This window comes from Delphinapterus leucas, chromosome 9, assembly GCF_059928025.1.
Source record: "Delphinapterus leucas isolate spDelLeu-1000000601 "Yukka" chromosome 9, BTC_Dleu_Yukka2, whole genome shotgun sequence".
Classification (NCBI taxonomy): domain Eukaryota; kingdom Metazoa; phylum Chordata; class Mammalia; order Artiodactyla; family Monodontidae; genus Delphinapterus; species Delphinapterus leucas.
Window position 1 is genome coordinate 75,125,961 of NC_143137.1, and position 14,049 is coordinate 75,140,009.

Sequence of the window (14,049 nt, forward strand, 5' to 3'; positions counted from 1 at the left end):
TGGGATTGACATGTATACACTGATGTGTATAAAATTGATGACTGGGCTTCCCTGGTGGCACTGTGGTTGAGAATCTGCCTGATAATGCAGGGGACACGGGTTCGAGCCCTGGTCTGGGAAGATCCCACATGCCGCAGAGCAACTAGGCCTGTGAGCCACAACTACTGAGTCTGTGCGTCTGGAGCCTGTGCTCCGCAACGAGAGGCCGCGATAGTGAGAGGCCCGCGCACCACGATAAAGAGCGGCCCCCGCTTGCCACAACTAGAGAAAGCCCTCGCACAGAAACGAAGACCCAACACAGTCAAAAATAAATAAATTTTTTAAAAAATTGATGACTAATAAGAACCTGCTGTATAAAAAATAAAATAAAATTCAAAAGTTCAAAAAAAGAAACGAACAGAATGAATGAACAGAATCTAATTCAAAATATAAGATAACAAAACATTTCAAAAATTAAAAAAAATCAGTGAGGTTGGAGATTGAAATTTTATTTGGGGAAGGCTATCAAAATAGGGCCCATAGGAAAGTAAGTCCCTTTAACTAGAAATATGGAATAGCAACACTGCAATGGTGTGCATCTGAAAAGTGAATAAATAGATACTAAGAGCAAGTGAGTCAGAAGCACATGAGTGGTTGAACTCCAGAGACCAGATCAAGCCATGCAGCTTAATACCATCACATGATCTGCCCCGAGGCCCATATTTAATGAAAATAAGGAGTGGAGCACAGCAAAAACCAGAAGAACACTGTTGCTCTTAGCGGATGGAGCCAGAGGAGTTACAAGCTAAACCTTGATTGCCGGGATCTGTGAGGATTCAGCATGGGATGTCTCTACTGTTTCCTGGGATTTCTGCTGCTGGCTGCAAGACTGCCACTTGACGCTGCCAAACGTGAGTAACTGTCCATTTCTGTATTTTTAACCCATTCTCTGGCTATTGCCTGAAGTGATGGGTTTGTCTGAAGTAACTCTGCCTGAGCCCAAAGTTGGACTTTAGGAAGCATTCACACTCACTTGTTTCTTCTTCTGAAAACCGTTGGGGATGTTGAAAGTACAGCAGAATGCGTTCAGTCCCCATTCTTTGCTCCAGGCTCTTGAAGTGAAAGACGTGCAGCCCCTCTGCTGTGGAGCTTTTTTCTATCAAAATTGCCACCCACTCTGTTAGAGACATTGCGGGGGTGGGGCGGGCGATGAAGGGCACAGTCTCTGGCTTGAGACCACAGCAACGCTACCCACTAAATTTTGTTTCGTTGCCATCCAACAGGAAAGAGCCTCAGATGAAATGGGGCCCCAAATCTGGAATCAGACTTTCTAATAATCCCAACCCAGAAGCTATCGCCAATCCTGCTGAGGGAATTCCCTGGTGATCCTGGTGGTTTGGACTCCACGCTTTCACTGCCGAGGGCCCAGCTTTGATCCCTGGTCAGGGAACTAAGATCCCACAAGCCGCTCGACAAAAAAAAAAAAAAATCCTGCTGATAGGTTTTCACAGACCTGCAGGAGTTTGCTGCCACTGTAGTGAGGATACTGAGAAAAGCGCTAAAACCCTGGGTCTCTTTTCTAGTTAGAGTAGAGGCTGGGGACTTTTTAACAATGCTGATGCCCAGATCAATGAGATGAGAATCTTTGGAGGTGGGGTTGGAGCATCCTTGTTTAAAAATCTCCTCTTGTGATTGGAACGGAAGCCGGAGCTGCGAGCCACTGAGCTCACCGGTGGCCCACTTGTCCAGTCCAGGGGATGGGCGGCCATGGCAGCCCCTATCCTCCAGTGGAGTGGGAGAAGGAAGTGAATTAGACATCTCCCAGAAGGTCCACTCCACCTCACTCCAGTAGAGTGACAACGTTCCCTGGAGGAAAAGTCCTGATTTTGCCAGACGACTTCACGGGAGGGAGGTGGGGGGGGAGGTAGGCGCTGAGAAGGGACCCACCGTGTGTGCTCACTGAGCTGGCCGCCTTAAGTCAGTCGGCTAGTCCTCACAGCCCCCTTTGTGGAGCACATGGTCCTCCCACTCTTCAACGGGTGAGCAAACGAGGAGCCCAGGTCCGGCTTTTCACCTGCTGGGCCCAGATCGGAGAGTGGAGGATCCTGGACACACGTGCACGCGTTCCTCTCACTCCTCCCAGCGGGAGAGAAAAGCCCTACAGCGAAGAGGTCCTTGCAGAGTGCGATGCCCGGCGGCGGCTGGGTGGAGGAGAAAGAGAGGGGGGCGCTGCAGGCTCGTGGAATGGGGCGGGGGGGACGCTGGGCGCGCCGGGAGCCCGCGGTGCTGGGGTTCCGGGATGGGGACCTGGGCTGGGGGGTAGGGGAGGAGAGTGTCAGGAGGCCAGTTGTGCCGCCAGCGCTGAGGCCGGTGACGGGGCAGGAAGAGGAGCCGCGACTTTGACCCAGGAGCCCAGATGCAGGGGCTGTGCCGGCGCGGGGCCGGGCCGGAGAGCGGCGGCCCGGGATTTGTCACTCGTCTGGGCCGCACGGGGCCTTGCAACAGCCCGGGGAGGCCGGGCAAGCTGGCGCTGTTCCCCTGTCCCGGGCAAGGGGGAAGGGCCGCACGGCGGATACGAGGACGAGGAAGGCTTTCGTGGCAGCCGCTGTCCTTCCTGCCAGCTGTGGGGCTGGACCACGAGTGACTGGCCCCTGCACCTAATTCTAGCCTCCGGTCCACCGGCACCGCCTTGCTCTGCTCAGCAAGGCAGATCAGCCTGAGGCTGGCCGGCAGTTTGAGAGGAGGCCCAACCTATTACCACGTAAGAAAACCTGCTGTGCCTGGCTTCACCTTGCCTTAAGAAGAAATATCCTGGCCGCAAAAAATAAGGATGGGTAGAATTTAGCAGTATATAAGACACCAAGGGATTCCTTGCCATTTTCCAGTCACAGCCGTGGTAAAAAGAGGAAGGAGAGGCTATTGACAGAGTAGCTCACAAGTGGCCAAGCCGCCATGTCTCTGCTAGTAGAGCAGGGCGTCTGAAGGGTAGAGGGAACAGCCACAGGGGTGCTGGGTGTGACCCCATTTACCTTCACATCTATTCCCCTCCCCACTTTCTTTTTTAAAGTCTTACTGTTGGGGTTTTTTAATTTTTTATTCTATTTTTTAATTCTACTTTTTATTTTGAGGTTATTGTAGATTCACATGCACTTTCAAGAAATAATACAAAGAGGTCCCCGCTATGTACTCTGCGGGGTTTCTCCCAATGGTAACATTTTGCAAAGTTGTAGTACAATGTGGCAACCAAGATATTGACATTGACACGGTCAAAATACAGAACAGTCACATCACCACAAAGATCCAAACCCACTTCCCTTTCCCACTCCACCCAACCCCCAGCCCCTGGCAACCACTAATCTATTCTCTAGTTTTATAATTTTGTAACTTCAAGAACGTTAGAGAAATGGAATCATACAGTATGTAATTTAGGGGAACTGGCTCTTTTTTACTCAACGTAATTTATTGAGGTTGTTGTGTGTATCAATAGCTAGTTCTTTATCACTGAGTGGTACACCGGACTACGTGGATGTACCACAGTTTATCCATTCGCCCACTGAAAAATTTCTGGGTTGTTGCAGCTTAGGCTATTATGAGTAAAGCTGCTCTGAACATTAATGTACAGGTTTTTATGTGAACATAAGTTTCCATTTTTCTGGGACAAATGCCCATGAGTACGACTGCTTGGTTGCATAGTAATTGCATGTTTAGTTTCACAAGAAACTGCCAGACTGTTTTCCAGAATGGCAGTACCACTTCCACCAGCAGTGTATGAGTGATTCAGTTTCTGTACATCTGCACCTACATCTGATGTCGTTTGCTTTTAATAAATTTATTTATTCTACTTTTGGCTGCATTGGGCCTTCGTTGATGTGTGTGGGCTTTCTCTAGTCAGGGCGAGCAGGGGCTACTCTTCGTTGTGGTGGTCAGGCTTCTCATTGCGGTGGCTTCTCTTGCTGCAGAGCACAGGCTCTAGGCACGCGAGCTTCAGCAGTTGTGGTGCGGGGGCTCAGTAGTTGTGGCTCATGGGCTTAGTTGCTCTGTGGCATGTGGGATCTTCCCGGACCAGGGCTTGAACCCGTGGTCCCTGCATTGGCAGGCAGATTCCTAACCACTGAGCCACCAGGGAAGCCCCTGATGTCAGTATTTTTAATTTTAGTCTTTCTGATAGGTATGCAGTGATATCTCATTGTGGTTTTAATGTGCATTTACTCACTGGCTAATGATATTAAACATCTTTTCATGTGTTACTTTGTCTTCTGTACATCCTCATCTGTGAAATGTCTGTTCAGGTCTTTTACCTGGATTATTTGATTTTTTAACACTGAGTTTTGAAAATCCTTTATATGTTCTAGATATTATTCCTGTTTTGGAAATGTGGTTTGCAAATATTTTTCTCCCTGTAATGTGCCTTTTTACCCTCTTCACATGGTATTTCACAGAGCAAAATTTTTTAATTTTAATGAGGCCCAGTTTATCAGTTTCTCTGTTATAGATTATGGTTTTGGTGTTAAGTCTAAGAATTCTTGCCTACCTAGAACCTGAAGATTTTTCCTATGTTTTTTACTTTTTTACAGTGCCATGTGTTGAAAGGCTATCTTTTCTCCATTGGATTATATTTGCAAAAATCCGTAGGGCATATCTGTGAGTCTATTTCTGGGGTCTATAGTCTGTTCTATGGGCCTATGTGTCTATTCCTTGTCACTTGCCTTTTAAGTTTGTATTTTTCCTTGATTTTTGACATTTATTTTTTTCAATTTATTTTTATTTATTTATTTATTTTTTGGCTGTATTGGGTGTTCGTTGCTGCTCACAGGCTTTCTCTATTTGCAGCGAGCAGGGACTACTCTTCATTGCAGTGCCCGGGCTTCTCATTGTGGTGGCTTCTCTTGTTGCGGAGCGCGGGCTGTAGAGCACGGGGGCTTCAGTGGATGCAGCGCATGGGCTCTAGAGCACAGGCTCAGTAGTTGTGGTGCACGGGCTTAGTTGCTCCGCAGCATGTTGTATCTTCCCGGACCAGGGCTCGAACCCATGTCCCCTGCATTGGCAGGTGGATTCTTAACCACTGTGCCACCAGGGAAGCCCAGACTTTTGACATTTAAAATCAGAGGAGAAATCTGTGTTTGAATTATGTTTCTGGAAACACTGACATTCACTCAGGATCTGAGGAAGAGGAAGACTTCGGAAGAGTAGAAAAAACTGATCCTGGGACTCAAAGATGCCAATCTTCATTTCTACTTGATTACAGATGACTCTGAGTGAATCGTATCACTTCTCTAGGCCTGAATTTCTTTTTTTTTTTTTTTTTTTTTTTTTTTTTTGCGGTACGCGGGCCTCTCGCTGTTGTGGCCTCTCCCGTTGCGGAGCACAGGCTCCGGACGCGCAGGCTCGGCGGCCATGGCTCACGGGCCCAGCCGCTCCGCGGCATGTGGGATCTTCCCAGACCGGGGCACGAACCCGTGTCCCCTGCATTGGCAGGTGGGCTCTCAACCACTGCGCCACCAGGGAAGCCCTAGGCCTGAATTTCTTCGTCTGTAAATGAAAGGATTTGAACGAACTACTCTTAGTTCTTTCTATATAGAACATTCTACCATTCCATGGCTCAACATTCAACTGAATTTCCAGTTATAATAAACATTTATTGATAAACATAAATTTCCTGCCCTCACTTTGTTCCTTTTTGGAAACAGATACTATCTCACAGTATCACAGGACATGTGGTTTTTTGCCTGATGTGAAGGCCCAGAGAAGAAACATGGCCTGAAATCCCACAGCCTGTTTCGTAGTGGGTTCTGTAACTTCCAGCTCAATGTTCTTTCCCACTCCATCTGCCTCCATTATAAGAAGGGAATTACATGCTTCCCCTTCCTCCTACCAACAAAGAGGAATAGAAGGCAGAGGCTAGTGGCATCCATTCAGTATGGCTTCTCTGAGTACCTTCTAAATACCGCCCCTCATAGGAGGCCTCTTTCAGGATGTAAGAGAAAAGGCAGCGTTCCTGGCTCTGAGTCCATAGCCAGACCAAGACACGAGACCATATGACTAGATGAGACAACAGTTTATAGCAGTGTATGATTAGGGGCTGGCAAGGGTTATAGACAGTGGCGCTTTTGCCTGTGAGTAACAGATACTCAAATAGGTTGAGTAAGACATTTATTGTCTCAATCCACCCAAAGGTAGACAAGGCTGGAGGAAGAGCTCAACAATATTGTCAAGGACTCTTTCTTTTCATCCATCTATTCTGACACCCTTGGTGTGCTGGCCTGCTTCCTCAGATTTTTTCCCTCATGGTTAAATATGGCTGTCACAGTCCAGGCATCACATCATCATACTACTGTCTCCAAAATCAATTCTCAGGAGGAAAAAAATGGAGTTTTTTCCCACTTTTTTTTTTTTTTTAATAATAGAGAAAAATGTTTCCCAGACGCCTCCATCAGACTTACACTCAGCTCCCGTCAGCCAGGATCTAATCATCAGTTCCTGCCCAAACTGTGAGGAAAGCTAGGAAAGTGATCCTCTAGAATTTTGAATCATTATGGTAAAAACTCTGCAACAAGAGAAAGAGGACAGGTGCAGGCAGGAACTGTCTGCTACAGTCCTCAAAGACAGGACAGACAATGTGACCACCAGACTTATCGGGAAAGGCAAAAAGACAGACATCAAGATTGGCAAGAAATTTAAAAGAATTGGAATACTATAAGCCCTGGAGCAACCACTCGAAACAAAGAGGTATAGCTAATAAGTCAATAATGCAGATAAAATGGAATCCAAAAATAATCCCAGTAAGTATAAGAAAAGAAGAAAAAAGGAATAAAGGACAGAATGGATAAATAGAAAACATATAGTAGACAAATCCCACAATATTGATAATTACATTAAATGTAAATTACCTAAACACTCCAAATAAAGGGTAAAAATTATTAGACTATTTTTTTTAAAAAAACAACTATGCTGTCTACAAGAAACCCGCTTCAAATATAAAAATATTTATAGGTTAAAATTAAAAGGATGGGGACTTTCCTGGTGGCACAGTGGTTAAGAACCCTCCTGCCAATGGAGGGTACACGGGTTTGATCCCTGGTCTGGGAAGATTCCACATGCCACAGAGCAACTAAGCCGGTGCACAACAACTGCTGAGCCTGTGCTCTAGAGCTCGTGAGCCACAACTATTGAGCCCGTGTGCCACAACTACTGAAGCCCACGCACCTAGGGCCTGTGCTTTGCAGCAAGAGAAGCCACCACAATGAGAAGCCTGCGCACCACAATGAAGAGTAGCCCCCACTCGCCACAACTAGAGAAAGCCCGCGTGCAGCAATGAAGACCCAAGACAGCCAAAAGTAAATATAAATTAATTAATTTAAAAAAAATTTAAATATGTAAAAAAAGTAAAAGGATGGAAAAAGATGTACCAGTTAAACACTAAGCACTAATATCAAAGTATTCTTCAGAACAAGGAATATTAGCAAAGAAAAAAAAGTCAATTCCTAATGTTAAAAGGGTCAATTTATCAAGAAGACTTAACAATTTAAAATAGAGCTTCAAAATACATAAAGCAGATAATGCCAACTGAAAGACAAAGTTGGCAAATTGGCACATCCATAATTACAGATGAAGATTTCAACATTCCTCTTTCAGTAACGAAATAACAAGCATACAGAAAATCAACAGGAACAGAGAAGTTGCCAAAGACAATACCAACCAGCTTGACATAAGTGACATTAAAAAAACACAATACTACACAACTGTATATGGAACGTTCACCAAGACAGACCATGTGCTGGGCCATAAAAACATTTGTTCAGCAGTGGGCCCTCTAGGACTGGTACACGTCTCCTGGAACCTTGGAGGCATTCCTCAGCCTGGCACTCCTTGAGCCAAGTAAACCGTTCAGAACGGAAAAAGATGAAAAACTGCTCTGAAGATCATTGGCATCAGTGTCTTTCCTAATGATAGTGTATCAAATCCAAATATTCAGAAGACATGTTTTGAGAAACCAAATGATGTCTAAGAAATACTGACATTCAAAACTTTTCCTTGTTTCACTTAAAGTACGTAAAGAGATAGGGTCTAGGGTCTGAGTACGTGTATTCAAGGTATTTCCAGTACACATTTTTTTAAAAAGCACTTTCTATCTGCTTCACGTATTGGAAATATTATGTATGTGCTTTCCAATCTTATGAAGTGAAAAGTTGCTTTAACCATTGTTAGATAATACTAAATGAGAGATGAGGTAGACAAAATAATGTTTTTTTCAAATATTTTTATAGGCGTTCATGATGTGCTGAGCAATGAAAGACCTTCTGGTTATATGCGGGAGCACAGGCAATTAAATGGCTGGTCATCAGATGAAAACGACTGGAATGAAAAACTCTATCCAGTGTGGAAGAGGGGAGACTCGAGGTGGAAAAACTCTTGGAAAGGTAAATCAAAAGACTCAACCAAAACAACTGTAATTTCTTTTTTTTTTTAATTTCAAGTGTACAACATAGTGATTCAATTTTTTTAACTGAAGTATAGTTAATTTAGAATGTTGTGTTAATTTCTGCTTACAGCCAAGTGATTCCGATGTATATATATTTATATGTTCATATATATATGAAGACACACATTCTTTTTTTAAATATTCTTTTCCATTATGGCTTATCTCAGGATATTGAATATAGTTTTATAGTTCCCTGTGCTATACAGTAGGACCTTGTTTTATATCCATTCTATATGTAACAGTTTGCATCTGCCGACACCAAACTCCGAGTCCATCCCTCCCCAACCTCTCCTCCCCCTTGGCAATAACAAGTCCGTTCTCTATGTCTGTGAGTCTCTTTCTGTTTCGTAGATAGGTTCATGTCATATTTTAAATTCCACACATAAGTGCTATCGTATGGTATTTGTCTTTCTCTTTCTGACTTCACTTAGTATGATAAACTCTAGGTCCATCCATGTTGCTGCAAATGGCATTATTTCCTTCTTTTCTATGGATGAGTAGTAGTCTATTGTATATATGTACCACATCTTCTTTATCCATGCATCTGTTGATGGACATTTAGGTTGTTCCATGTGTTGGCTACTGTGAATAGTGCTGCTGTGAACATAGGGGATCATGTATCTTTTTGAGTTATAATTTTGTCTGGCTATAGTCCCAGGAGTGGGATTGCTGGGTCATGTGGTAATTCTATTTTTAGTTTTTTGAAGAACTTCCATACTGTTTTCCATAGTAACTGTACCAATTTACATTCCCACTAACAGTGTAAGAGGGTTCCCTTTCCTCCACACCCTCTCCAACATTTATTATTTCTGGACTTTTTGTTGATGGCCATTCTGACTGGTGTGAGTTGATACCTCACTGTAGTTTTGATTTACATTTCTCTAATAATTAGCAATATTGAGCATCTTTTCATGTTCCTATTGGCCATCTGTATGTCTTCTTTGGAGACATGTCTAGTTAGGTCTTCTGCCCATTTTCCGATTGGGTTGTTGGATTTTTGTTGTTGAGTTGTATGAGCTGTTTGTATATTCTGGAAATTAATCCCTTGTCAGTCACATCGTTTGCAAATATTTTCTCCCATTCCGCAGGCTGTCTTCTAATTTTGTTTATGGTTCCCTTGGCTGTGCAAAAGCTTGTAAGTTTGATTAGGTTGCATCCGCCAAACAGCTGTAATTTCCTATTTCAGTTAGGCTTGTAGATTGCAGACTCTGAGATCACAGGGCTCATGGTGCGTCCATGAATGACAGTACTCTAGTTACCAAGTGGGAGGCACCTGGATTTGGCAATCTCCTTTATCTCAACAGTATCACTTTCTAAACTCCTCTCCCCCACCACACTCACAGTAAAACCGCCTTAGAAATTTACAACTGGTGCCTCTTGGAAGATTTTGAAGAGCAAGCAGGTTTGGCCTCAAACTTAAGTAACTGATGTGGGAATGGTCATCTTCAGAAGTTCTGAGACTCCAGGGCACTTTGACCATCTCAAAAGTGTGGTTTCTCAGAAAGTTAATATCTTTCTGTTCATATCAAAAGCCAATGAATCCTTCAGTCATTGGTCTTGAAATTGAAAATTGCAAACCTTTAATACCTGTCTCCTCAATCCAATTAAATAGATTTTTAATTATTTTAAGGAAATGTTCTTTCTGTGGTTAGAGAATTCTTCAATTGGTCTGACTTTTTAAGTTTGTCTTCTGGAATGTTGTACTCTGACAGCAAAAGCGAAGAATTCTGCAAATAGTTTGTAAAGAGGCATAAGGATCCTCTGGTTCTTATTTGTAGATTTAACTTTACTTTTTTTTGTTTATCAGTGAAAGGGAAAAGAGGTGTTTGATTGAGCTCTACTTTTCTATGCCCTAGGAGGCCGTGTGCAGGCACTTCTGACCAGTGATGCACCAGCACTGGTGGGCTCAACTATAACATTCGCAGTGAACCTGGTATTCCCCAGATGCCAACAGGAAGGTGCCAGTGGCAACATAGTCTATGAGAAGAACTTCAGAAATGGTAAGGAATGTTAGTCCCATTACAGGAACATGCTAGTTCTCCTAACTACTGGAGACCCTCCTCATAAACCTTAATGCTCACAGGTACTTCTATAAATGCAAGATGCTGCAGTTGTCCCTTGTCACCCCCTCCTCAAGTTGGATGACAGGGAATGTGAATATGTCCCTCCATCAACATCAGTCAAATCCATTTCGGCCAACGGGTGTCTCTCCACTACTTGGAACTCTCCTCAAATCTACGTTGTGAGGCTTGGCCTTTTCTTTTTTTAGCTGCCCTTTGCTGCATGTGGGATCTTAGTTCCCTGACCAGGCATCGAACCCATGCCCCCCTGCATTGGGAGCTCGGAGTCTTAACCACTGGACCGCCAGGGAAGTCCCGAGGCTTGGCCTTTTCTTAGTGCCCAGTTGATTGGACAGAGAATACCTTGTTGATTCTCAGATTCGGATTTTATTACTTGGACTTCTTCTGGCTACTCAAAGAATAGTCAATTTGTCAGATCTTTGTTAATCAGATAGGCTTCTGCTCACAAGAATTCCTTAAACTGTGTGCCTAGCACAAATGCTAAGATGTGTCTATTTTGGTGTTGCTTTGCTCTTAGTTAAAGCAGATAAGCTCTTTGCCCATGTTAAAGAGCACAAATGATTACAAATACATCAAGGGGGATTACCTCGTTAGAACTGTACAGCCTTAAAAGCTCAGGTAATTACTGAGATTCCTCAGTCAGTAACAAGGCTGGTAAGTGCAGTCATGATCTGATTTTATTACTTAGAACTTCTGTGAAACAGTTGATGTGTTTATTTCTTAGTAATTCATCCTCCTCCTATGAGGCAAACAATGAATTCTGTGTAGAAAGAGTTTGATAATTAAAAAGTGTTGTTTATAATCGTCTGGAGCATTTTTTCTTTCCTTCTAAAAAAGTTAATACTTGGGGCTTCCCTGGTGGCGCAGTGGTTGAGAGTCCGCCTGCCGATGCAGGGGACACGGGTTCGTGCCCCGGTCCGGGAGGATCCCACGTGCCGCGGAGCGGCTGGGCCCGTGAGCCATGGCCGCTGAGCCTGCGCGTCCGGAGCCTGTGCTCCCCAACGGGAGAGGCCACGGCAGTGAGAGGCCCGCGTACCGCAAAAAAAAAAAAAAAAAAGTTAATTCTTATGAATGTTTCAAATGACAGTCTAACCCTCTGAGCACTTTTATATGAAAGAGTCCTTGTGACTTATGAAAAGTTATATAAAGTATATATCACCACTAGAAGAAACTAGAATTTTTGAAGAAATGACTAATTCCAGGTGTAGGACAGGGAAAGTACCACATGAACCAGGGACATCTTGTTGTCCCAGAAAACAAGGGAGTAATGGGGACATGTCACAGGGACACGGAAGGCAGCTAGAGGGGCTCCTACTGGCCATATTTGGAACAACTTAAGAGTAAAAAAAATAATGGCTGTAGTAGATTGATAAATAAAAAGGCTCTTCATAAATGTCAGTGACATAAAAAAAACAAGAGGGTGGGGGGATTGTTCTAGATGAAAATATACTGATCATGACTTGTTTAAAATGGAAAACTGATGTTTTCCCAAACATACAGAAAAGTAGAAAGCAGGTACTTCGAGATTCAACAAATTTAACATTTTTTTCCTGTTTCCATCTATCTATCTACCTATGTATCTGTCATCTATCTACATTTCTAGGCATATTTCTTTTTTTTTTCTGAATCATTTGAAGAAACAAAATAGCCAAATGTATGATGTGACCTTTGACTGTGGTAGGCGTGGCGATGACGTGGTTATGTAAGAGAATGTCCTTATTCTTTGGAGATGTGTGCTGAAGTCTTTAGGAGAGGAGAGTCATGATGTCAAATGAATCAGGGAAAAAAAGCTACAGATAGAGAGAGTGTATCAAAGTAAAATGATACAGCATCCCTCAGTTTGGTTTGAATATGCTTGTGATTTGGAGACCCAATATGAAGGTAAACATATTAAGTGATAGCTCTAAATTTCCTGAAAAATTGCTTTATATAAAACTCATTGAAATATAACATGTAGGCAGAAAAATGCACAGGTCGTAAAGGTACCATTAGATGAATTCTGAATATTAGGGTTTTAGTTGTCCAACCATATTTAAATGAGTTATGAAAAAATATGAAAATGTGTTTAATTCAATGAAGAGCATTGAGTATTCTGAGTCAATCATGGCGTGTTCCTTTCTCTCTTTAGATACTGGTCCATCTCCTGACCCACATGTTTACAACTGGACAGCATGGACAGAGGACGGTGACTGGGGAAATGGCACCAGACAAGGCCATCACGGGAAGCCTTTCCCTCACCCCCGAAAATGGAATTTCGTCTTTGTGTTCCACACACTTGGTTGGACTTTTACAAACCCCCTTAGCTTCCTCTTTACCTTTCCTTCAAATTTTAAATTTTTTCTCTTTCCATATTCTATAATTGAGAATTACAACACTGGGAGTTTAACAACAGTTACTCTTTTAACTTTCCTTAGCTGGAGTGGAGGGTGAGGGATAAAAATTAAATCTGGGTTAGCCTTGCCATATCTCCAGGACATCAAATAATTAAAACGAGAAAAAGACAGGTTCAGCTTTCTTTTTTTTTTTTAAGACAAAGCTACTCAATTTTTTTCCATCTAAAACAGTAATATGATAAATAATATTTATTTATTTGCATTGCACACGGATGGGCATTTGCTGATTTATTATTTAATTTTTTTATGGTTTTTAAAAGAATTTTCAGAATTTAACTTATGCTCTTTGTAGGAAATTTGGAAAATGCAGAAAAACACAAATGAAAAATCAGTCACCATAATTCACACCAGAGATTATCATTGTTAACATGATGGTGTTTTCTCTACCAGTATTTCTTTCTTTCTTTTTTCTTAGTATTTCTTGATTAAGATCATAAAATATATACATTTTGATCAATATCATGAGCATTGACTAAAATTCTTGCATGGCTTGTGGGATCTTAGTTCCTTGACCAGGTATCAAACCCAGGCCCCGGCAGTGAAAGCACCGAGTCCTAACCACTGGACCGCGTGAGAGTTCTCTAAACCTTTTTATACACATTATTTTAATGACTGCATAATATTCTATTGAGTAAAAGTATAATAATCTAACTACTCTTCTTTGACATAACCTACCCTCTTTTTTTTTTTTTAACCACAAATGGTATCCACTTTGCTTTACTATTAGTGAAGTGATTTTTTTTTTTAAGGAGGACTAAATTTAGGTTATTAGCAAAGCTGCTAACTTCTTAGTTAAAAATCTTACCAGGTGCCACCTGGCTCTGAGTATTGCAAATCTGCTACCAGCCATGCAGACTCCAAATTTCTAAATGTTTGGTCTGTCTTCATGAATTACAGACAGCTTCTCTTTCTTCAGTTAACTTATAAATCAAAATAACATATTAATAATACATGGTCCACTTGAACAGAGTACAAAATGTATAACAAATACTATGCTCGTCTATTTAAATCAGCTGATTTAAAGCCGACTTTTTTCAGTCCCTTCATGGCCCTGTCAGTTAATTCCCCAAGTGTCATGATTTCTTTGACCTGACAGTTTGCATGGAGTCACTTAGGC

At 42.5% G+C, this 14,049-nt stretch overlaps 1 protein-coding gene across 1 annotated transcript in view; it reads left to right on the forward strand.

Annotated features, from left to right (window-relative positions):
• The first annotated feature begins 722 nt into the window (after window positions 1–722).
• GPNMB (glycoprotein nmb) overlaps window positions 723–14,049 on the forward strand; it is a 28,379-nt gene continuing 15,052 nt past the window's right edge. The window contains exons 1-4 of the mRNA XM_022588072.3: window positions 723–890; window positions 8,244–8,396; window positions 10,315–10,458; window positions 12,668–12,817. Of these exons, the coding sequence (XP_022443780.2) occupies window positions 821–890; window positions 8,244–8,396; window positions 10,315–10,458; window positions 12,668–12,817 (517 nt within the window). The 5' untranslated portion in view covers window positions 723–820. The remainder of the gene's footprint in view (window positions 891–8,243; window positions 8,397–10,314; window positions 10,459–12,667; window positions 12,818–14,049) is intronic.